This window comes from Marmota marmota, unplaced genomic scaffold (genome assembly GCF_001458135.2).
Source record: "Marmota marmota marmota unplaced genomic scaffold, marMar, whole genome shotgun sequence".
Classification (NCBI taxonomy): Eukaryota; Metazoa; Chordata; class Mammalia; order Rodentia; family Sciuridae; genus Marmota; species Marmota marmota.
The window spans coordinates 12,156,316-12,182,967 of record NW_026000164.1 but is presented as its reverse complement, the minus strand read 5'-3'; the positions used below and the strand labels follow the sequence as shown (position 1 = coordinate 12,182,967).

Here is a 26,652-nt window from a genome sequence, read left to right as displayed (position 1 = left end):
CATTGGAAAGGGAAAAAAGAATATATATATATATATGTGTGTGTGTGTGTGTATAAATGATTTGGACACAGAATAGCAGTGACTAATAGGGTGATAAAAATGATTACATATGGGGGAATCCAAAGTGGCAGGCTAGAGAGAGGCTGCATTCTCTATCACTCTGGGACCTGGGATTCAAGTAGTGGGAATACTGTTTCTTTGCCGAGTGATTAGAGGACCCTCCCCCCATAGCTGCTCCCACGCAGGAATCACACCGCTGTGCCACACAGGTCTCTAAGACTGAGTATCAGTGCAGGACTCCCAGTCACTCATCCACACAGGTCCTCCAGGTGCCCAAGTAGGACCACCAGCATTAGCACCCACACAGGACTCTAGGCTGCCCATCTAAACAGGAGCTCCAGCTACCACTCCCATGTAGACCCCCATCTACCAATGTGGGGCTCCTCCAGTTGTCTCCATCTTGGGGCATTGCAACTACTGCCACAGTACCCTTCATGTGGTAGCCTGCACCTGGGTCCAGAGGCAACCACCAGCCACAACAACTGTACTCCACAGAGCTGCATCTCTGAACACACAGTTCAACACCACCGCCTTGCCCCACCCAACCCAACAACCCATTGCTGGAAGCAGCTGCCTACATCTTTGGATACTTTCATTGCCATCTTTAGTTGGGGCACAACACAATAATTCTGGGTGACTTTAACACACCTTTTTCACCACTGGATAGACATTCCAAACAAAAGCTAAACTTAGAAACTGTAGAACTCAATAATACAATCAATAACTTAGATTTAACAGACTTATATAGAATATTTCATCCATCAGTGAGTGAATACACTTTCTTTTCAGAAGCACATGGATCCTTCTCTAAAATAGACCATATATTATGCCACAAAACTCTTAGCAAATTCAAAAAAATAGATACTGCGGTTAGAGCTGGGGCTCAGTGGTAGCGTACTTGCCTGGCATGTGTGAGGCACTGGATTTGATTCTCAGCACCACATATAAATAAATAAATAAAATAAAGGTCTATCAACAACTAAAAAAAAAATTATTTAAAAATTAAAAGGCGGATGGCCTAGTAGCCCAGTGGTAGAGCACTGTCCTAGCATGTGTGAGGCCCCAGGTTCAATACTCAGCACCACATATAAATAAATGAATAAAATGAAGGTATATCAAAAACTAAAAAGGAAAAAATAGAGATAGTAGCCTGCATTCTATGGTTATAATGGAATAAAATTAGAAATCAATGATAAAATAAAAAACAGAAGCTACTCTAACATCTAAAGACTAAATAATATGCTATTGAATGAACAATGGGTTCCAAAGACATCAAGGAGGAGATCAAAATTTTTAGAAGTGAATGATGTGAACACTGATACAGCATATTGAAATCTCAGGAACACTATAAAAGCAGTACTAAGGAAAGTTCATTGCATGGAGTTCATTTCTTAAAAGAAGAAAAAGTCAACAAATAAATGACCTATCATTACATCTCAAAACCCTGGAAAAAGAAGAACAAATCAACACCAAAAGCAGAAGACAGGAAATAATTAAAATCAGAGCAGAAATCAATGAAATTGAAACAAAAGAAACAATTGAAAAAATTGACAAAACAAAAAGTTTGGTTCTTTGAAAAAAATAAATAAAATTGATAGACCCTTAGCCATGCTAACAAAGAGACAGAGAGACAAAACTCAAATTACTAACATCTGTGATGAAAAAGGAAATATCATGATGGACACTACAGAAATACTGAAGATATTTAGAAATTATTTTGAAAATTTATACTCCAATAAAATAGAAAATTTGAAGACATTGATAAATTTCTAGAGTCATATGATTTGCCCAAACTGAATCAGGATGATATCCACAAGTTAAACAGATCAGTTTCAAGCAATGAAATAGAAGACTCCATCAGAAGCCTACCAAGCAAGAAAAGCCCAGGACCAGATGGATACACAGCTCAGTTCTACAAGACCTTCAAAGAAGAACTAATACCAATATTCTTCAAATTATTTCATGAAATAGAAAAAAAGGAACACTTCCAAACTCATTCTATGAGGCCAATATTACCCTGATTTCAAAACTACAAAAAGACACATCAAGAAAAGAAAACTTCAGACCAATATCTCTAATGAACATAGATGCAAAAATTCTCAATAAAATTCTGACAATTGAATACAAAAACATATCAAAAAGATAGTGCACTGTGATCAAGTGGGGTTCATCCCAGGGATGCAAGCTTGGTTCAATATGTGGAAATCAATAAATGTAATTCATCACATCAATAGACTTAAAAATAAGAATCATATGATAATCTCAATAGATTAAAAAAAAGCATTCGACGAAATTCAGCACTCCTTCATATTCAAAACACTAGAAAAACTAGGGATAACAAGAACATATCTCAACATTGTAAAAGTTATCTATGCTAAGCCCCAGGCCAACATCATTCTAAATGAAGAAAAATTGAAAGCATTCCCTCTAAAAACTGGAACGAGACAGGGATGCCCTCTTTCACCACTTCATAGTTATTGAAACTCTAGCCAGAGCAATTAGATGAAAGAAATTAAAGGTGTACAGATAGGAAAATAAGAAATCAAGTTATCACTGTTTGCTGATGATATGATTCTATGCCTAGAATACCCAAAAAATTCCACCAGAAAACTTCTAGAACTAATAAATGAATTCAGCAAAGTAGCAGGATATAAAATCAACACCCATAAATCAAAGGCATTTCCAAACATCAGTGACAAATCCTCTGAAAGAGAAACTAGGAAAACTACCCCATTTAAAATAGCCTCAAAAAAAAAAAAAAAAAAAAAACTTGGGAATCAACAAAAGAGGTGAAAGACCTCTACAATTTATCTACTGAACGCCAAAGAAATAAATAAGACCTTAGAAATAGAAAGATCTCCCTTGTTTTTGGATAGGCAGAATTAATATTGTCAAAATGATCATACTACCAAAAGCACTATACAGATTTAATGCAATTCCAATCAAAATCCCAATGACATTCCTCATAGAAATAGAAAAAGCAGTCATGAAATTCATCTGGAAAAATAAGAAACCCAGAATAGCTAAAGCAATCCTAAGCAAGAAGAGTGAAGCAGGTGGCATCACTATACCAGACTTTAAACTATACTGCAGAGCAATAGTAACAAAAACATCATAGTATTGGTACCAAAATAGACTTGTTGACTAATGGTACGGAATAGAGGACACAGAGACTAACCCACATAAATACAGTTATCTCATATTAGACAAAGGTGCCAAAAACATATATTGGAGAAAGGATAGACTCTTCAACAAATGGTTCTGGGAAAACTGGAAATCTATATGCAACAAAATGAAATTAAGCCCCTAGTCTTACCATGTACAAAATTCAACTCAGAGTGGATGCAGGACCTAGGAATTAAACCAGAGATCCTGTGCCTAATACAAGAAAAATTAGGCCCAAATCTTCATCATGTGGGATCAGGCCTCAACTTCCTTAATAAGAAGTATTATTAAGTAGTTCCTCCTACAGTGCAAAAAATAAAATCAGGAATCAATAAATGGGATGGGTTCAAACTAAAAAGCTTCTTCTCAGAAAAGAAACCATCAGTGAGGTGAAAGAGAGCCTACAGAAAGGGAGCAAATTTTTACCACAGGCATATCAGAACACTAATCTCCAGGATATATAATGATTCAAAAATCTTACCACCAAAAACAAATAATCTAATCAGTAAGTAGACCAAGGAACTGAACATACATTTTTCAGAAGAAGATATACGATCAATCAACAAATAAATTTTAAAAATGTTCAACATTTCTAGCAATTAGAGAAATGCAAATCAAACTACTCACTCCAGTCAGAATGGCAGCTATTAAGAATACAAACAACAGGGGTCGGGGTGGAGCCCTGGGGTTGTGGCTCAGTGGCAGAGCGCTTGCCTAGCATGTGTGAGGCACTGGATTCAATGCTCAGCACCACATATAAGTAAATGAATAAAATAAAGGTTCATCAAAATCTAAAAAATTTTAAAAACCAAAGAATACAAACAACAATAAGTGTTGACGAGGATGTGGGGAAAAGGGCACTAGTGGGACTGAAAATTGGTACAGCCAATATGGAAAGCAATATGGAGAATCCTTGGAAAAATGGAAATGGAATCACCATTTAAACCAGCTATCCCACTCCTTGGTCTACACCCAAAGGACTTAAAAACAGCATACTACAGGGACACAGCCACATCAATGTTTATAGCAGCAGAATTCACTGTGGAACCAACCTAGATGCCCTTCAGTAGATTAATGGATAAAGAAAATGTGGTGTATATACAGTATATACACAATGGAATATTACTTAGTATTAAGAGAATAAAATCATGGCATTTGCTGGCAAATGGATGGAGTTGGAGAAGATTATGCTAAGTGAAGTTAACCAATCCCAAAAAACCAAATGCCAAATGTTTTCTCTGATTTAAGGATGCTGATTCTTAATGTGGTTGGGGGGACAGGGCATGGGAGGATTAGATGAACTCTAGATAGGGCAAAGGGGAGGGAGAGGAAGGGAGCAGGCATGGGGGTAAGAAAGACAGTGGAATGAGATGGACATCATTACCCTAAGTACATGTATGAAGACACAAATGGTGTGACTCTACTTTGTGTACAACGAGAGATATGAAAAATTGTGCTCTATATGTGTAATATGAATTGTAATGCATTCTGCTGTCATATGTAACAAATTAAAATTTTTAAAAAAAGAATTCAAACAACAATAAGTGTTGATAAGGATGTGGGGAGAAAGTCACGGCACACTCATACATTGCAGGTGGGACTGTAAATTGGTGCACCCAATCTGGAAAGCAGTATGGAGATTTCTTAGAAAACTTGGAATGGAAACACCATTTGACCCATCTGTTACGCTCCTCAGTTTATACCCAAAGGACTTAAAAACAGCTTATTACAGGGACACAGCCACATCAATGTTTCTAGCTGTTCAATTCACAATAGCTAAATTGTGGAAGCAACCTAGATACCCCTCAGTAGATGAATGGATAAAGAAACTGTGGTATATATACACAATGGAATACTACTCAGTATTAAAAGAGAATAAAATCATGGCATTTTCAGGTAAATGGATGGAGTTGGAGAATATCATGCTAAATGAAGCAGCCAATCCCCCCAAAACAAATGCCGAATATTTTGTCTGATATGAGGGTGCTGATCTATAATGGGGATGGGGGGTGGGAAGCATGGGAGGAATGGAGGAACTTTAGATAGGACTGGGGGTAGGAAAGATAGTGGAATGAGATGGACATTATTACCCCAAGTACATGTATGAAGACATGAATGGTGTGACTCTATTTTGTGTTCAATCAGAGACATGAAAAATTGTGCTCTATATGTGTACTATGAATTGAAATGCATTCTGCTGTCATATATAACAAATTAGAATAAATTAATTAATTAATTTAAAAATAAAAGTGACCTGAGGTGAAGGGTTTGAGAACTGCTAATCTAGTTCATAATAAATTCCATTTTTATTAGGTATTGATATAATTAGTAACTAATTAATATAAATATTAATATTATGTACAATACAATGCTTCAAAAGTTAATATTATTATATAATAATATTGTTATACAATAAATTACATACTTTAAGTATAAAAAAAAATGATCACATACAGGCTGGAGATGTAGCTCAGTTGGTAGAGTGCTTGCCTGGCATGCATAAGTCCCTGGGTTTGAACCCTACCATGACAAGAAGAAGAAAAAAAAAAGATCACATGAACGTGTGGTTGTTGTTTTTGTTTTTGGTACTGGGGAATTGCACTGAGGGCATTTGACCTCTGAGCCACATCCCAGCCCTATTTTGTATTTTATTTAGAGACAGGGTCTTACTGAGTTGCTTAGTGCCTTGCTTTTGCTGAGGATGGCTTTGAACTCTCGATCCTCCTGCCTCAGACTCCCAAGGGTTTTTTTTTTGTTTTTTTTTCCTAGAGAAAGAGAGAATTTTTAATATTTATTTTTTAGTTTTCGGCGGACACAACATCTTTGTATGTGGTGCTGAGGATCGAACTCGGGCCGCACGCATGCCAGGCGATTGTGGTACCACTTGAGCCACATCCCCAGCCCCCTCCCAAGGGTTTTTAATGGGGGTTTTTCCTCTTTAACTGAATTACAGAAGTTATCCTCCTGGAGTTTCCACTGAGTTATTAATAAGATTGGAAGTTTATGTATGCACAAGGCCCTGGGTTCAATCCCCAGCACCACACATACACACATACACACACACACAATGAATTCTATTGCATCAATACATGCCTACTGGAAATTAAATGAAAGTCTCCTACTTCTTTCATTCAAGCCAGGGATAGAATAGATAAAAGTGACTCAGTATATGGAGTACCATGATGATGTAAGGGATTAACTAGTAGGATATCTATCTCACAGCTCTAAATTCTTCTTAATCAGTGTTATTGTACATTTCCAGGAGTATATCCTCAAAGGAGTGGTTAATGCAGCCCTTGGCCAGGAAATGGGTTCGGTGAGTATGAATTTATTGTTAATCCATAGTTTGCAAAGTGATAGATGTGTGGAAAAGACCAAAATGGATATCAAAGTGCAACCAGTAATAAGATTACCCACAGGCTCTTCTACAATTCCTTTTATTTCTACAAAACCTCTAATCCAGGACTGGGAATATAGCTCAGTTGGTAGAATGCTTGCCTCGTACGCACAAGGCCCTGGGTTCAATCCCCACTGGCACCACCAATAAAAAAATTAAAAATAAATTTAAAAAAATTTTTTAAAAAGACCCTCAAATCTAGATTCCATTGTTAAAAAACAACAACAAGGATTGGGGCTGGGGCTCAGTGGCAGAGCACTTGACTTGCGTACGTAAGGCACTGGGTTCGATCCTCAGCACCACATAAAAATAAACAAATAAAATAAAGGCATGCTGTTCATCTACAACTATAAAAAAATTTTTTTAACGTTTATCTAAAGACCAAAAAAAGAGACAGAGGCAGAGAAAGCCCTAACCCTAAAAATTGATACTTTGTTTAAAAAGAGCTTTATTTTTTTTAAAGCTTTTACTTTTTTTTTTAAGTTGTCCATGAACCTTTATTTATTTATATGTGTTGCTGAGGATCGAACTTAGTGCCTCACACATGCTAGGCCAGCACTCTACCACTGAGCCACAACCCTAGCCCAAGAGCCCTATTCTTTATTATTATTATTATTATTATTATTAGTTATAGTTGGACACAATATATTTATTTATTTATTCATTTATTTTATGTGGTGCTGAGAATCAAACCCAGTGCCTCACACGTGCTTGGCAGGTCACACCCCCAGCCACAAGAACCCTACTTTTATACAGTGCTTATATTTAATAACAAAAAGATCATTGCAAAGGTTTATTCTCATTTTCAGCAGTGTCTGTTTTTTTAAAAACCTTTTACATTTCTGAGCTATAATTTTGGCATCTATAAAACAGGGAATATTATTTCTCTAGGTAAGCCTTTTTTTAAATTTTTTTAAGGTGCTTTGAGTGAACCTAGGGCCTTGTGCTTACTAACTATGAGCTCTACCTCTGAATCATACTCCTGACTCCTCTAGGAGAATATTTTATGAGCACCAAAAAACTCTAAAATTAGGTTCTTATCCATGTTAATATGGCCTGTTAAGTTCTTTATGGAACAAAGTGGCATATAAGTAAATCTTTTTATCTCTAATTTACTCCATAGTGTCTTATATAAATATGCAATAAATGCTTATTGATAAATAAGTGAGTTCAACAAACACTCATTGTTATATCCATACCTTCTACACCAAAATTGAATGTATGGTAAAAGAACATTAAGTATTTGTTGAAAAGTGAGTAAATAAGTTTATTTAAGGCCAGGACTTTTATAACAGACTTGGGGGACTGGATTTTTCTTCTCCTTTTCTATCTGACCCTGCAGAAGTTTTCATTCAGTTTCAGATTATCACTTTATAGTTGCTTTTGCTAGTAAGAATCAGTATTCTTTTGGTCATTATTTAAAATAAGGATATATGTTAAATCTTGACAAATATACTAGAACCATAAAGTGCAATATAAATAAATATTTTTACCTTATCTTCTACATCAGCTCTGTTTTGTTTTTCAGAGGGATCATATGAAAATTGCCCAGCAGTTCTTCCAGTTGGTGGGAGGATCAGCAAGTGAATGTGGTATGTTTGAAATCTATACTAATGAGAATGGCTCACAATTGGAGTTGGGTAATGTTAACTGGTGAAGTTTCATATTTTTTTTGTCCAGGGATATATGTTAGGCTTCATATTATAAAGTGGGAGGTCAGAATATTGGAATTATCATTTCTGAGTATCTTAGCTAAAGTGGAATGAGAGAATAAATAAATAAATGAGTATGTATTTACTCTTTAGATCATGAGAGTTTTAAAAGTATGAATCAGTTTTAATATGAATTGTTACATTTTATTGAATTTTCAATAGTTCTTTTTTTGTTATTGTTTTTGTGATGCTGGGGATTGTACCTTGTGCATTCAAGCAAGCATTCTACCAACTGAACTATATCCCCAGCCCTCAATAGTTCTTTACATATTAACTGTTGGTCATATTGCACATATTTTTTCCAGTGGGTCATTGGCCTGTAAACTTTGCCTGTGGTTTTTCACCCATATAAAAAAATTAAAATGATATTTATCTTTTATGTAATGATTTCTTACATGGATATTAAGCTTAGAAAGTGCTTTCTTCCTGGAATAGCAACCTAAGGTTCACATATATTTCCCAGTAATAGTGACTTTATTTTTACTATTAAAGTAATTGATTTCATCAGTCAAGATTCAGTGTAAGGGGCTGGGTTTGTAGCTCAATGGTAGAGCACTCACCTAGAACATGTGAGGCATTGAGTTCAATCCTTAGCACCACATAAAAATAAATAAAATAAAGGTATTGTGTCCATCTACAACTAAAAAATAAAATAAAGAAAAAATAGATTCAGTGTAAGATTTGAGGAAGGGCTATAGAAAGGGCTGATAGTAGCTGGGGTGTGATGGCACATGCCTGTAATCCAGCAGTTTGGGAGGCTGAGGCAGGAAAATCCCAAGTTCAAAGCCAGCCTCAGCAACTGTGAGGCACTAAGAAACTCAGTGAGACTTTGTCTCTAAATAAAATACAAAATAGGGCTGGGGATATTGCTCAGTGGTCGAGTGCCCCTGAGTTCAATCCTCAGTACCAAAAAAAAAAGGGGGGGGCTAATATCCAGTATGAATTGATCTGGCTACCTATACCAGTTGTCTATGGCTGGCATCTATTCTGATTAATGTTATTCATGCTCAACAGATTGTTAAATATTTTTATCACCCCTGAGATATTCACAACTGTTTCATCAATACTGTGTGTGAAATAATTTTCTTTCCTTGTTTATTCATTAATTCATTCATCTAACAAAAATGTATTGAGGTATTGGGGATGAATGAATATAGCAGTAAACAAAATGAACAAATGAACAAAACTTCCTACCCTTGTGGAGCTTACAGTCTTGTGGAACAGATAGACTAAGGACATAATGCATAAATAGGTTATATGATATATCAGACTGTGATAAGTGCTATGGAAAAAAAAATTGAACTGGGTAGAATCTTGGGAATGCCTGTGGCGCAGGGGTCAGGGTTATACTAGTCCTCTGCTACCTCAAGTAGGAGGCTGATGCCAGACAAAGTTGGATTGGGATAAGAATCTGCTGGTTCTGTGACAAGTTATTTCTCCATTTGAGATTGGAGGTGCTAGGTTGTCTTAGACAAGTGATAAAGAAGATCAAGACACATTGATTGTATAGATGTTAGAGTTGGATGAGAAAATCAAAACCCAAAAAATTATCTGGGGAATACTGGAGCCAGTGTACCTGAAGAGACTTGTTCATTTTGTACTTTGGGAGTTAACCCCCCAGAGAGATTATTAGTCACTCAAGTACTGTGCCCTCTGTTATGCTGAGGCTTGATCCACTAAACAGAATCTGTAATTGCAGAATCTAGAAAGATGTCTTAGAATCTATTCCTATTTCTAAATTGTATACTAACTCAAATTTCAACTAAAGAGAGCTTTTAGTTTCATTAACTTCCATGGTTTCTTTTCCCCTTCCATTTCAGACACAATTCCAGGGAGGCAATGTATGGCTTCATGTTTCTTCCTGCTTAAGCAATTTGATGATGTCTTGATTTACCTCAATTCATTTAAGGTCCGTATAGAATTATCTGTATGACTGTATGTATGAAATACTATAAATAATGTGTCAGAAGTTAGATACTCTTACAGATAAGGTAGCCCTTTTTTCTCTGGTGGCATTAGAGACAAGGACTTAACCTAATTTCTTGAGATTATTTATATATTTATCCACTGTAACTAATGGTTTTGTACTTTATATTAAAGTTAATGCTCATTATGGCCATTTTTGGGATATTTTTCAGAGTTACTTCTATAATGATGACATCTTTAACTTTAATTATGCCCAAGCCAAAGCAGCAACAGGTAATACCAGTGAGGGTGAAGAGGTGGGTACCAATTGTTTTTGTTTGTTTGTTTGTTTGAAAGAATAACATTTACTAAGACCCCTGCTTTTGAAGACATTTGAATGAGTCTATCTAAAAACATCTTTATCTTTTTCTTACTAAAATAAAATGATTGAGGGTAAAGGACTACTAAAGATTCTTTTGTTCTTAGATTACCTTAAAAAGTATAATGTGAATAGACATATAGGGTTTTTTTGTTTGTTTATTTTTTAGTTGTAGTTGGACAAAATACCTTTATTTTTTTATTTTTATGTGGTGCTGAGGATCGACCCCAGGGCCGTGCATGTGCTAGGCGAGTGCTCTACCTCTGAGCCACAACCCCAGCCTGACATACAGGTTTTTTTAATATTTATTTTTTAGTTGTAGTCGGACACAATATTTTATTTACTTAGTTTTTTATGTGGTGCTGAGGATGGAACCCAGGGCCCTGCGCTTGCTAGGCAAGCGCTCTACCACTGAGCCATGATCCCAGCCCAAAATATAGGTTTTATAACACTAATATTTACCCTTTTTGATAAATTTTATAGAACTATAACATGTATAGAAAAGTATACAGGGCTGGGGTGCCGCAGTCCGGCTGCAGCAAAATAACCGGGGGGTGACGAACAACTTGTGTAGGTTGATACAGCAGGAGTGGAAGCCGTTTATTGTAGGACAGGAGCAGTATTTATACATTCCACACAGCTTATCTAATTAGCATAAACTAGATACATCAGTCAACCAATAAGAAATCTCCACATTTAATGGCTTGCTGGTGTTACTTCACAAACCACTCCCTCTGGCATTTTGCCAGGCGCCATCCAGACTTGTTTACAGACTCTAACATTTCTCTGGCAAAATGCCAGGCGCCATCCTGACTTGTTTACAGACTCTAACACTGGGGATGTGGCTCAAGCGGTAGCACAATCGCCTGGCATGCGTGCGGCCCGGGTTCCATCCTCAGCACCACATACAAACAAAGATGTTGTGTCCACCGAAAACTAAAAAATAAATATTAAAAAATTCTCTCTCTCTCTCTCTGTCTCTATCACTCTCTCTTTAAAAAAAAAAAAAAGTATACAAATAACAAGTATGCCCTGTGATGAATAGCAATGAAGTCAACGTACCTATGTTATAATCACCTAGATCATGAAACAATATCATCAAAACCCTTGAAACCCCTCATCTCCATTGTAAGTCAGTCCCCTTCCCCCAGGGTCAACAACTGTCTTGATTTCAAACTCCATAGATTGATTGTCTTGATTTTTTCAAAATAATTTATTTGAATTCTTCAATTTAATTTTGTTATTAATCTATAAGGCTATATTGATCATCAGTCTAAGGTAAGCTGATAATGTATGTTTTTATTACAAAACTATTCTCAGATTTATTTCCTTTCATTCCTCTTGTTGTAGGTGTTTCTCTTGATCCAAAGTGAGAAGATGAAAAATGATTACGTTTATCTCAGTTGGTTAGCTCGGTGCTGTGAGTCTTCTTTTAAATACATAAATATAAGCAATGATTTTCTTTTTATTTTTCTTACTTTATAATCTGTTTTGAAATTATATTAAGCATTATCTAATCTTTAAGCATTTCTTGTATTTTTTTTCTATAGAATGAGTAAACACTGGGCTGGGGATGTGGCTCAAGCGGTAGCGTGCTCATCTGGCATGCATGCGGCCCGGGTTCGATCCTCAGCACCACGTACAAACAAAGATGTTGTGTCTGCCGAAAACTAAAAAATAAATATTAAAATTCTCTCTCTCCCTCTCTCTAAAAAAAAAAAAAGAATGAGTAAACACTGAAATTAAAGGTGGTTAATAATACTCAGTAAGAGTTGCCATGTAAATATGTTAGGAAAGTTCATCCTATGATTAGTTCCACCAACCAACACTTACCTACTACTTATAGTCCTGATAAATGTCAAGTTCTTCTACCTCGTTAAGGTTTCCAAACTCTCAGTCTACCATGTTGTTTGTGAAATGATACACACTGATTTACCTTTTCGATTTCTAGGCCTGAAAAGTGCCAAAATGTCAAAATTGTAATATTTTTATATACTATATAGTCTATAAGTGCTCTCATTATTTTTTTTTGGCTCCTTTTTTTTTTTAACTCGGATTTCAAATATTCATTGATTTTTTTTTTTTTTTTTAGCCACAGGAAAATTTTAGCAATTAGGGTTTTTGTTTTGTTTTTAATATTCATAGTTATAGATGAACACAATACCTTTTTTAATTTATTCATTTATTTTTATGTGGTGCTGAGGATCAAACCCAAGTGCCTCACTTGCTAGGCAAGCATTTTACCATTGAGCTACAACCCCAACCTAGCAGTTAGGTTTTCTTTTCTTTTTTTTTTCTTTTTTTTAATATTCTTTAGTTGTTGATGGATCTTTATTTTATTTATATGTATGTTTGCTAGGCAAATGCGCCACCATTGAGCCACATGCAGTTAGGTTTTCTAAGTGAATGGAAACTGTGAATAGGATTGAATGAATGATAGGTGTCCTCTTAAGCAAATTAGCAAAGTAGAAACTACAGGAAATCAAGTCAATCTAAAAAACAATTATATGAATCTGAAATATTTTAAATATGGTAGGATTCCAGTAGACAGCCAGCTTAATGCCAACATTGCAAACTTTCCATGTAAGGGTATTCTACTTTATATATTTAGAATATAGAATAACAATATGCAAAAGTGATTTCCTGTCTTCTTTTTTTTTCCTTTTTCTGTTTTTTTTTTTTTCAGTACTAGGATTGAGGCCAGGGCCTCATACATACTAGGCAACTACTCTATCACTGAGCTATATCCCTGGCCCTTGTAAAGTTTTATTTTGAGACAGGGTCTCCCTAAATTGCCCATGCTGACCTAAAGCTTGCAATCCTCCTGCCTCAGCCTCCCCAGTAGCTGGGATTATAAGTGTGCACCACCACCCCCTGCCAGAAGTTATTTCTTTTTCATTTAAAAATCATAACTATTTCTTTCCTTTTGTAGATATCATGAATAAGAAACCAAGACTAGCCTGGGAACTTTATCTCAAGATGGAAACTTCTGGCGAGTCCTTTAGTCTTTTACAGCTCATTGCTAATGACTGTTACAAGGTGAGTTTGAGAGGTAGTAAAGGGAAAATTGAAAATGAGCATTACATTGCTGCAGTGGCTAAATATTAGGGGGAAATGTCCTAGAACCTAAGTGGTTATTGGTGCAAAGATTTTTGCATAGTCATATCAGAAATATCCTTTTTATAAATTAACACTAGACTTAAGTATATAAATTACTGGACTCCAGAGGTGGACAGTATTTATAGGTATCATTCATGTGTTCATCTCTTGGTCGGAAATTTGATTCTGAAATTATGTCTAGAGACAGATTGGGAATCATTGTCAACATTTAAGTAGTAATTGAAATCCTCAAAAACAGTGAGATTTACCAAGTAAGGAAATAAGTGAGAAGTGTTGTAAACCAAGCCTTGAAGATTATTAAGATATAAATGGTAGACAGAAAATACAAAGAAACCATAAAAAGGAAGAAGAAAGCAGTCATATTTAACACTAGTGTGTGTATGTGTGTGTGTGTGTGTGTGTATTAGATAGATAGATAATTAGATATTGGGGGAGAGAGATGTGTCGAGAGGTAGTTGAAAAGACAAAGAAAAGTAGTTTTATTCATTTATTTATTTATTTTTAGTTATACACACAATACCTTTATTTTATTTATTTATTTACATGTGGTGCTGAGGATCAAACCTAGTGCCTCACATGTGTTAGGCAAGCACTCTGCCACTGAGCCACAACCCCAACCCCAGAGAAAAGTAGTTTGGGACCTTATCCTGTAGATTACAAGTTTTTAAAAAATATTAGCCTCAAATCCTAGAAATTTCTATTTTTGGAATATCTCATCCTATTGAAAATATAGGAAAATATCAGATAAAGAGAATACAGTGTTAAGCTAATCGATAACAGCATGTTTCAAAGAGAATCATTACTAAAAAAGAAGTATCGCCATTAGAGAAGGATTCGAGACACTGGAAACTTGAAAATAATAGTTTAATATGATTCAGTGATTAAGTAAGTTCCAGAAGGCTGAGGAAAAGAAAAGATTAACAGACAGGAAATGATTTCAATTTTAGATGTATTAAATACCAAGTATCATTGGAGCTCCCAATAGAGACTATACAATTAGGAAACTCACAGAGTGAACCCAGAAAAGTATTTAGAAAAATCAGGAAAGGAAAAAATGATTTTCATTTCTCTTTTTCTAATTCCTATCTATCACAAGCCAAGGAAGGGGGAATGTTAAATTCTATATCTAGATAGAAATATACAAGAACTGAGATGGCAGTAGCCGCAGATAGAGAAGAAAGTCAGATTAGAAAACAGGTGTAATGAGTATAATGTTGACCAGAGTCTTTAAATTCATGATTTTGAGGTTAACGAAAAAAATTATGGTGCCAGCTTAAAAGGGAAAACAGTATGGATTTAGGGGAGTTGGGGTGGAGAGTTAATTTTGATGGGTAAAATTATACTGTAGGCTAAGGAAAGGGAGATAAAGATTCAAGACAGTATAGGCATTTTTGATGGATTAAAGCTATAGAGGAGATAAAAGTGGGATAGTGTTAAAGTCAAAGGAAAATGATCACCGTGAAAAACAACTTGGCACTATCTTCTCACAGCAACCCACTAGTTTCGCGATTCACTAGAAGGACTCGATACAAACACACTTACAATGATGGCCTATACATTTATCCCAGAGAAATGGAAACTTCTATCCATACAAACACCAAATGTTAATAATAGCTTTATTTGTAATAGTGTCAAACTAGAAAAAAATCTTTATATAGGTGAATGGTTAAACATATAAAAAGAAACAGATGAGGAGACTGACTCCATTTCCTGATGTTTGAGTGTTGATGGCTTTTAAACATCACCCCTCCTTCATCCCTTTGGGCCCCACATCTGGACAAAATGACAAGAAAGCCTGGATGCTGCCTCCCTTGGTGCCATTGGGTGATATAAACCATTCAAGCACTGACCCAGCTCAGGATGCCCCACCTGGTCTTCACCCCTAACCCCAGGCCAGAATCCTTTTTCCACTTTCTCAGGCCATATCAGACCTGCTTGAGAGGTCTACTCTGCTCTTGAAAGAGACCTCAACTATGTATGTAAGAAATCTTCTCATACCCCTTGGGGTATATGTGACATCTCCACTCTCAATACCACAATCAAACTTTGGGTGGGGATCCCTCCTTCTTTTGCAGGATGACCATAATGACGGCCAACTATTGTCAAACCTGTAACTTAGATTAACAAGGAATAAGGACATTATATTCTGTTAAAAAAATCCAACCTCAAAGGGTCCCATACTGTTTGTTTTTATATGTATGTGAAATATATAACATTCTTTCCAGGCATGGTGAAGCATGCCCAGTGGCTCAGGAGGCTGAGACAGGAGAATCACAAGTTCAAAGCCAATTTCAGCAACTTAGCAAGGCCCCAAGTAACTCAGCAAAACCCTGTCTCTAAATAAAATAGATACAAAAGATCTGGGGATGTGGGTCAGTGATTAAGCACCCCTGGATTCAATCTCCAGGGTGGAAGGAAGGAAGAAAGGAAGGACATTATTGAAATGACAAAATTATACAGATAGAGAACAAAATATATTGTTGTTACAGGTTTAGGAGTGGTGAGCAGGGAAGGGCATGCATGTGACTATGAATGGTAACCAAATCTTTGTGATGATGGAATAGTTCTGTATCTTAATAGTGGTGGTACGTATATGAATCCACTCATGTGGCAAAATGATAGGACTATTATCAACACAAAGTACCCATGTCAATTTCCTGGTTTTGATATTGTGATATTATATTGTATTTACATAAGCCATAACAATTAGGGAGACTGGATAAAAGGTACACATAACCTATGTCTATCTTTGTAACTATCTATAGATCTATAATTATTTCAAAATAAGTTTTTTTTTTTTAAGAAATGAACCAATTAGAGCAATGTAAATGCATTTTACAAATATAACGTTGAGTCAAATGCAAGACACAAAAGAGTATTGCAAGCCAGGCACAGAGGCTCACACCTATAATCCCAGCAGCTAGGGAGGCTGAGGCAGGAGAATCATGAGTTCAAAGCCAGCTTTAGCAAAAGCAAGGCACTAAGCTACTCAGTGAGACCCTATCTCTAAATAAAAAAAAAAGCAGACTGAGGATGTGGCTCAGTAGTTGAGTGCCCTTTAGTTCAATCCCTGGTACTCCCTCCCCCCCCCCAAAAAAAAAGAATATTGCAGTATTGTTTCATATATCTAGAGTTCAGAGAGGCAAAACAAATTCATATTTTTTAAAGATATATAGATAGAAGGCAAAACTATAAAGAAAGTCAAAGAATTAATGACTATAAAAGAATAGTAATTACCTCTTGGTGGGGAAGGGGAGGATTGTGGTCTGGCAGTGACACACAGAGAGCCTTTATTTTGTTTCAGTGTCTTGACCTGAGTGATGGACACATTTATATTCACATTATAGTTTGTAAGATGTACATGTATGTTTCCTGTACTATTCTATCTTTGTGTATTTTATAATAAAATATTTTAGTACATAGGTAGAAGGATTAACCTTGAAAAGAATAAGAGAGAATGGGAAGATGAATGAAGTTGTAAGTATTATTTGAAGTGAAGGGAAGAAACTTGTTTTCCCTGTCAAGTATAAAATTGAGCTAAATTAACAATGCAGTAGAGGCCTTTGGGAAATTGCCAAAAGTTTAGAAAAACAGTTAATAGAAGGTATAGAGAAGTAGCCAAACCATGCCAAGTGAAGAGGTTGCCCAGCACTTTGGAAACCTAAGTGAAGTTGTTGGCAATATGCATTTACAATTGCCAGTCAAAAAACACACACACACACACACACACATCAAAGTAAAACTTAATGGTCTTCAGCCTGTTCCAAGAGGTCAAGGAATGTACTATATTGGGAAAGGTGTCTGTCAAAATGGATTACATATTTAAGAAACTGAGTATTTAGACTAAAGGTCAGTATACATCTAGGCATTTTGAGAATTTAAGAACAAGAACAGAAAAAGACTACTCTTGAATTAAACATAATTAGATTAAGATAAGATGAATTGTAGTAATGTAAAAAGAATGTATTAAGGACACTTGAAAAATATCCAGTTCAAATCAGTCATTAGGGCTTATCCTCAAGATTCAAATGTACTTAGAAGAAATAACAAGGGTTGATGGCAGTATAACTTGGCTATATGTAAAAAAAAAATTACACTATTGAAAATGGAATGAAGGTAAACTAATTTAAACTGAATTTGTACTCAAACTGTGATTTTCCTTCTCATTTTAGTTAGGAATTGGAATTTATTTAACTTGCTAACTGAAAACATTGTCATTTACCCATATCACCTATTTCGTACAGTTCTATTTCATGTTATCTGTATGATTAGTGTCCAATTTTTTGACTACAAATATTACCATAACACTTTCTTTTATTCAGATGGGCCAGTTTTACTACTCAGCCAAAGCTTTTGATGTCCTAGAGAGGCTAGATCCCAACCCCGAATACTGGGAAGGCAAAAGGGGTGCGTGTGTGGGCATTTTCCAGATGATCTTAGCTGGGAGAGAACCCAAGTAAGTAAACAGACAGGAGATACTATCACTATTCATTTTTGGTGTGTGAGGGAAAACATTTGTTTTCTTGGATGATATCTTCTGAAAACTCAAAGTTATAACAATGTTTTAGAATAATGAAAAAAAATGTTAAGATGTTAAATATTTCTGACCATCCTCCAGAAATGTCTTACTTTTACAGAATCAAATCATTTTAAATTTTATATACTGGAACACTGAGTATGCTACAGCTCTTATGTAGAAGGGCAAGATGTATATATTTTGTTCCAAATGAACAGCCATTTTATTTTTTCTTGTTGTTTACAGTGATGGGTAATAGCCAATTTTATAAACAAAATCTTACTCTTTTCTTTGCTTATTGGCTTTTTCTTGTCTTAGTTTAGGCCTCAAAGAATTAGGAATTAAGTGGATATGGCTGATAACTCTGTTTTTTTTCCTTTGCCTTTTTGTGTTCCACAAAGTGTTATACTTCATTTGAATTAAAATTAAAACACTTAAAAGCTAAATTAAATGTCCTAAAATAACTCAATGGAATATATTTGTTGCTCATGTGTGAATAGAAAATATGATAATTTTGTAAGCAAGTAATCTATCAAAAATTACTTCCTGCCTTGTACCTATTTCTAATCCTAAACAAAAATTTAAAAGCATTTGGTCAGGTGAAAGAAGGTGTGGAGAAAAGAAGTAGAAAATATGAAAAGATTGTTAGGGAAGTAGATCCAGATATATAGGTCTGGAAAATCAATAAGCAGGTTTTAGCGTGCATTACGTAAAATGTTTTAAAATTAATTAAATTAGTTAAAGCATAAATGCCGGTCATTCACCAAATCTTATTCTTTTATGCTCCTCTCTTCTATGTTTATTAATGTAGTTGAGGCTTTCCTGACCAAATTTCTTGAAGAAATCACCTCTTCCTCTAGCTTTGTAAAATTTTACGAATATTAACAAGATAGGGATATCCACTCTAATTATTTCTATTTAATATTGTGCTAAAAATTCTAGCTAGAGCAATTAGGCAAAAGAAGGAAATAAAGGGATAAAAATAGGAAAGGAAGAAGTCAAATTACCACAGTTTGCAAATGACATGAATGATGTGATTCTATACCTAAAAGATACAAAAACAAACAAAACAAAACACCTCCACTAAAAGACTTCCAGAGCTAATAAACAAATTTGGCAAAGTAACAGGTTACAAAATCAGCATTCAAAAATCAATAGCTTTTCTATATACTGACAACAAGTCTGCTGAGAAAGAAACCCAGAAAACAGTTTCATTCACAATAGCCTGAAAAATAAAATTAAAACCCTAAGAATACATGTAACCAAGGAGTTGAAAGAGGGGGTGAAAAGACCGTCACAATGAAAACTATAGAACATTGAAGAACAAGATTGAAGAAGACCTCAGAAGATAGAAAGACCACCCATGTTAATGGACAGGCAGAATTAACATTGTTAGAATGGCCATACTACCAAAAGCAATATACAGATTTAGTGCAATGCCCATCAAAATACCGATGATATTCTTCACAGAATAGAAAAAACAATCCTAAAATTTATTTGGAATAGAAGACCCAGAAAAGCCAAAGCAATTTTTGTTTTTTTTAATTTTTTGAGAGAGAGAGAGAGAGAGAGAGAATTTCAATATTTATTTTTTAGTTTTTGGCGGACATAACATCTTACATCTTTGTTTGTATGTGGTGCTGAGGATCGAACCCGGGCCGCACGCATGCCAGGTGAGCGCGCTACCGCTTGAGCCACATCCCCAGCCCAAGCCAAAGCAATTTTAAGTCAAAAAAGCAATACTGGAGGCATCACAATACCCAGCTTCAAATTTACTGCAGAGCTATAGTAACAAAGACTGCACAGTGCAGGCATAAAAACAGACAGAGACCAATGGTATAAAATAGGAGACACAGAGACAAACCCACAGATACAATCATCTGACCCTTGACAAAAGTGCCAAAAATATACATTGGAGATAGTGCTGGAAAAACTGAATTATCCATATGGAGAAGAATGAAAGTGGACCCTTATTTATTACCCTACACAAAAATCAAATCAAAATGGATCAAAGACTGGAACAGAGACCTTGCGCCTAATAGAATAAAAAGTAGGTCCAAATCTTTATCATGTTGGCTTAGGCCCTGACTTCTTGAATAAGACTCCTAAAGCACAAGAAGTAAAATCAAGAATCAATAATGGGATAATTCAAACTAAATAAATGGGATGGATACAAACTAAAAAGCTGCTTCTCAGCAAAGTAAACAATCAATAATGTGATGAGAGAGCCTACAGATTGGGAAAAAATCTTCACCACATGCACCTCAGATAGAGCACTAATATCCAGGGTATACAGAGAACTCAAAAAACTTAACACCAAAACAACAACAACAACAAAAAACAAATAACCGGACCAATAAATGGGCTAAGGAACTGAACAGACACTTTACAGAAGAAGAAATACAGTTGGTTGATCAACAAACATGAAAAAATGTTCATCATCTCTAGCAATTAAAGAAATGCAAATCAAAACTACTCCAAGATTTCATCTCTAGTCAGAATGGCAATTATCAAGAATACATGCAATAATAAGTGTTGGAGAGGATGTTGGGGAAAAGGCACACTCACACATTGTTGGTGGGACTGCCAATTGGTGCAACCATTATGGAAAGCAGTATGGAGATACTTCAGCAAACTTAGAATGAATTTGCCATTTGACCCAGCTGTCCCTCTCCTCGGTTTATACCCAAAGGATTTAAAATTAGCATATTACAGTAATGCAGCCACATCAATGTTTATAGCAGCTCAATTAACAACAGTTAAACTATGGAACCAACCTAGGTAACCTTTGACAGAGAAATGGATAAAGAAAACATGGTACATATACACAATGGAATATTACTCAGCCTTAAAGAAGAATGAAATTATGGCATTTGCAGTAAAGTATAGATGGAACTAGAGAATATCATACTAAGTGAAATAAGCCAGTTCCAAAAAACCAAGACCTGAATGTTTTCTCTGATAAGTGGATGCTGATCCATAGCAGGGTGGGAGGATGGGGAAGAATGAAGGAACTTTGGTTTGTGTAGAGGGGAGTGAGGGGAGGTTGGGGTAGTGGGGATGGGAAGGAAGGTAGAAAGAGACAGACATTATTACCCTATATACATGTATGATTACACTAGGGGAGTGACTCTGAACCATGTACAGCCAGAGGAATGAGAAGTTGTACTCCATTTTTGTACAATATGTTAAAATGCATTCTACTGTAAAATTAATTAATTAATTTTAAAAATAAGATTTAAAAAAAGGTAAAATGTGGCTAGGGTTGTGGCTCAGTGGTAGAGCACTCGCCTAGCATGTATGAGGCACTGGGTTTGATCCTCAGCACCACATAAAAATAAAGATATTGTGTCCATTAAAACTGAAAAATAAATATTTTTTTAAAATTTGTTTAAAAAAGTAAAATGATGACAACATTTTCAAATGTATACAAGAAAAACATTACAAGTAACTCCTGTTGTTAATCTCACCACCTTTTTTNCTTTTTTTTTTTTTTTTTTTTTTGGTGGTACTGGAGATTGAACCCCAGGGGTTCTACCTCTGAACTAATTTTGAGACTGTGTCTCACTGAGTTGCTGAGGCTAACCTCGAATTTGGAATCATCCTCTCTCAGCTGCCCCACCCCCACCCCAATAGCTGGAATTACAGACATTTGCCACCACACTGGTTGCAGATAACATTCTTTTTTTGATACTGGGGATCTAACCCAGGGACCCTTTACCACCGAGCTACATTCCCAGGCATTGAGCTCAGGGGTTCTCAACCACTGAGCCATATCTCCAGCCCTTTTATATTTTAGTTTGAGGCAGGGTCCCACTAAGTTACTTAGGGCCTCACTAAATTGCTGAAGCTGGCTTTGAACTTGTGATCCATCTGCCTCAGACTCCTGAGCTGCTGGGATTACAGGCATGCACCACTGGCTTCTTTCTATTTTTTGAGATGAGATCTCACCAAGTTGCTAATGGTCTTGCTAAATTGCTCAGGCTAGCTTTGAACTTGCAATCCTCTTGTCTTAGCCTCCGGAGTTGCCAGGAATACAGACATGTGCCACCACACCCAGCACAGATAACATTCTTAAAGTAGATTCAAGAAGCTAGGGATGGAGCTTGGTGGTAGAGGGCTTGCCTAGCATGTGGGATGCCCTGGGTTCAATCTCCAGTATCACAAAAAAGAAAAAGGAGAAGGAGAAGGAGGGAAGGGGAGGAGGAAGAGGGAGGAGGAGGAAGAAGAAGAAACAACCTAGTAGGTCACTGTGGTTTACACCTATAATCCTAGCTACTTCCAGCCTGGGCAACTTAATAAGACCCTGTCTCAAATAGAATAAAAAGTACAGGGGGGCTGGGATTGTGGCTCAGCGGTAGAGCGCTCGCCTAGCATGTGTGAGGAGCCGGGTTCGATCCTCAGCACCACATAAAAATAAACAAATAAAATAAAGGTATTATGCCCAACTATAACTAAAAAAATTTTAAAATAAAAAGTACAGGGGATGTAGGTCAATGGTAGAGTGCTAATGCACAAAGTCCCAGATTCAGTCCCAAGTACAAAAATAAGTAAAATGTCTGTGCAATTAAGAAGTTATATCTTGTGCATGTGCACACACACAGATACACTACAAACCAAGAAGATACACCACAACAAACATAATTTTCTTTGCATTATGCTTTCATTTCACAGAATAAAAATTATGACATTGTAAACAATAAGACTCTTTATCATTCAAATCATTTCCTTCAGCAGATAGCTGAATTCACAGTGTAATTTTAGTTTCCTTTATAATCTCATAAAAGACTAGTTAGTGAAAATTAGTCAGATTTCATTGAGAACTTGTCAAAAGGAGATGTACGTGAACATGAGTTAAATTTATTACAGAGAATATCAAAGGTTGAGAATTTCAGGTGAAAGGGATGCGATAAGAAATCTGTGTAGTTTTAAAATATTTCTGAAGCTAGGCATGGTTATACATACCTGTAACCCCAGCTACTCAGGAGGTTGAGGTAAGAGGATCACAAGTTTAGGGCAGTTTGGATAACTCAGCAATATGCTCTCTCAAAATAACAAATAAAAAGGCTCATTACATGAGGCTCTGGGCTCAATCTCCCGAGTACTGGCAAAAAAAAAATTAAAAAGTTTGATATTTGTTACTCTGTAGACTCCGGACCTGCATTGAAACAAATACAACATTGGATCTTGAGGGAAGAGTTATCCCTGAACTAACTCTCTGATAGTCAGCCTCACCCCCTCAGCAAAACAAGTCTAAGCCTGTCACTGTAGAATTTGGTTCATTTTAACTTCATTGGCTTCATTTTTTCACCATGGCAGTTTCCTGAGAACACTGCACCTCTCCCTGCCACAGCAGCTCTTACGTGCATCTTTAGAAGGGAGGGATGACTTGCATTTCTATCCTACAGTTCCACGCTAAGAGAATATCAAAGAAAGGCAGAGAAGAAAAAGTAACTTACTTGCCTTGTATCAGATGATTTATTCCCCACAAAACCCAATGCAGAAAACCCAGGACTGAAAAACAGCAAGGAGACAGGCACTTTTAATCCCGGGGATTTGGGACTGAGGCAGGAGGATTCATCGAAAGTTAGACGCCAGCCTCATCGACTTGGCGAGACCTATTTCAAAACAAAACAGGACCCGATGGAGCTCAGTGGTAGAGCACCCCTGGGTTCAGCCCTAGAGAGAGAGAGAGAAATAGCAAGTTGACCTCTTGCCCAACATGTACCATGATGCCAGGAAGCCTCAGACCTGGGCCTGGACCTATGCAGTTCTCAGAGCCTGTGACCACAATCCTCTGCAAGACTGAGGGGTGAAGTGGGCAAAGGCTTCCCCTGTTCTGTCTACACTTAGGGTACAGGTGCAACACAACCATCTATACAAAATTGTTATCGACAGGACAGACTAGTAACAAAAGCAAGAGAAAGAGACAGGTTATCAGGAGCCAAATGAGAAACCTCCCTGGGTAAGTTAAAATCCCCATTTGGAACAAAATATTTTAAGGAAAGATAATAATGATATACCGTAATGATTTAAAGCAGCATGTTCTCAATCTTGTTTTTTTTTTTAAGTAAATATGAAAAGGTAAGATGCATTAAAAAAACATACATAATTTACTGACTAAAAGTTACCAATGTGACTGTCATCTTCTGTCATGTATTATGAATAATGCTCTTTTTTTTTTTTTTTTTTTTTTTTTTTAAATTTTTTAATACTTATTTATTAGTTTTCGGCGGACACAACATCTTTGTTTGTATGTGGTGCTGAGGATCGAACCCGGGCCGCACGCATGCCAGGCGAGCGCGCTAAGGCTTGAGCCACATCCCAGCCCCAATAATGCTCTTTTTAATGTTTATTAAATGCTTGAAACTAAAAAAAACCAAAACAAAACAAAAAGAAAAACACCTGCACAATACAGGCATAAAAGCAGACACATAGATCAATAGTGTAAAATAGAAAACAGAGATAAACACACACAGATACAATCATCTGATCCTTGACAAAGGTGCCAGAAATATACATTGGAGATGGTGCTGGGACAACTGGTTATCCATATGTAAAAGATTGAAAGTGGACCCTTATTTCTCATCCTGCACAAAAATCAACTCAAAATGGAACAAAGACCTCAGAATTAGACCAGAAACTATGCCACTCCTAGAAGAAAACATAGGGTCAATACTCCAGCTTTTAGGCACAATGAGTTTTCAATAGGACCCCTAAAGCTCAAGTAATAATGCTAAGTGTTAATAAATGGGATGACTTCAAATTAAAAAACTTCTGCACAGCAAAGGAAATAATTAGGCATGTGAAGAGAGAACCCACAGAATGGGAGAAAAATCCTCACTAGCTATTTTCTGACAGAGGATTAATATCTAGAATATATAAAGAACTTGAAAAACTTTACACCAAAAGATCAAACAACCCAGTTAATAAATGGGCAATGAACCACATAGGTAATTCTCAAATAAGAAATACAAATGGACAACAAATACGTGAAAAATGCTCAATATCATTAGCAGTTAGGAAAATGCAAATCAAAACTACACTGATATTTCATCTCACACCAGTCAGAATAACGATTATCAAGAATACAAATAATAATAAATGCTGAAAAGGATGTGGAGAAAAAGGAACACTTTTACACTGTTGGTGGGACTGTAAATTACTACAAGCACTATGGAAATCCGTATGGAGGTTCCTTAAAAGACTGGACATGGGATCACCTTGTGACCCAGATATACCACTTCTTGGTATTTATCCTGAAAAATTAAAGTCATCTTACTACAGTGATACATACATACTCACATTTAAGCATTCACAATAGCCAAACCATGGAACCGGCCTAGGTGTCCATCAGTGGATGAATGGATAAAGAAAATGTGGTATATGTACACAATGGAGTTTTACTCAGCTATAAAGAAAAATGATAAAAAAAAAGATAAAAAAAAAAAAAGAAAAATGATAGAGCTCTTTCCTAGCATGTACAAGGCCCGGGTCCAATCCCCAGGACTGCTGAGGATGGGGGAGAGAGAGAGAGAGACAGAGAAAGACATGATATCATTAGCAGGAAAATGGATGGAACTAGAGACCATCAAAGTTACATGAAATAAGTCGAACTCAGAGGGTTTTTGGTCTTATATTTTCTGTAATATGCAGAAGCTGGAGAAGAAAAAGGAAAACAAAGGGAAGGGTGGATCTCCTAAAAATCAAGGGAGTCATTAGAGGAAAGGGATCAAAGTATGGGAGGGGGGCAGGAAGAGTTCTGGGGAGTGATATTGGCTAAATTGTATTGTTGTTGTGTTTTGTCTATGTATGCATGTGTAACAACAAATCCCATCAGTATGTACAACTATAAAACACCAATAAAAATGTGGAAGAAATGGCTGACACTCGCCTGTAATCCCAGGGGTTAGGAAGGCTGAGACAAGAGGATTACAAGTTCAAAGCCAGCCTCAGCAAAAGCAAGGTGCTAAGCAACTCATTGAGACCGTCTCTAAATAAATATACAAAAATAGGGCTGGGGATATAGCTCAGTGGTCAAGTGCCCCTAAGTTTAATCACCAGTACCAAAAAAAAAAAGCAAAAAAAAAAGCAAAAAAAAAAAATTTTTTTTTCCAACTATGGTAATGATACCCAATTTAAAGTGATTACCACCTTAAACAAAGGAGAAACATAAGGGTCAGACAAATGAAGTGACTCATTAACTGTGAAGCTAGAATTTGAATCAAGCTCCCAGAATCTGACACCTGGAGATATATATATATATATATATATATATATGCTTTCTACCTTATCATACAAATTAAGTGTAGAAATATTTAGTCTCAAGGACAAAACAATTAGTAGTATTGTAGTTAGATAATACAGATAAGTAAGGAGACCCTGGGTTGACAAGGAG

At 36.1% G+C, this 26,652-nt stretch overlaps 1 protein-coding gene across 2 annotated transcripts in view; it reads left to right on the top strand.

Annotated features, from left to right (window-relative positions):
* The window catches only part of Ttc26 (tetratricopeptide repeat domain 26), a 69,150-nt gene that overhangs the window by 39,774 nt on the left and 2,724 nt on the right, over positions 1-26,652 (top strand). Inside the window, exons 11-17 of one of the 2 annotated variants that reach the window (XM_015493784.2) lie at positions 6,488-6,541; positions 8,151-8,214; positions 10,155-10,243; positions 10,473-10,556; positions 11,969-12,038; positions 13,551-13,657; positions 18,061-18,194. In XM_015493784.2, the coding sequence (XP_015349270.1) occupies positions 6,488-6,541; positions 8,151-8,214; positions 10,155-10,243; positions 10,473-10,556; positions 11,969-12,038; positions 13,551-13,657; positions 18,061-18,194 (602 nt within the window). The remainder of the gene's footprint in view (positions 1-6,487; positions 6,542-8,150; positions 8,215-10,154; positions 10,244-10,472; positions 10,557-11,968; positions 12,039-13,550; positions 13,658-18,060; positions 18,195-26,652) is intronic. The other variant, XM_048786856.1, reaches the window with a different exon arrangement.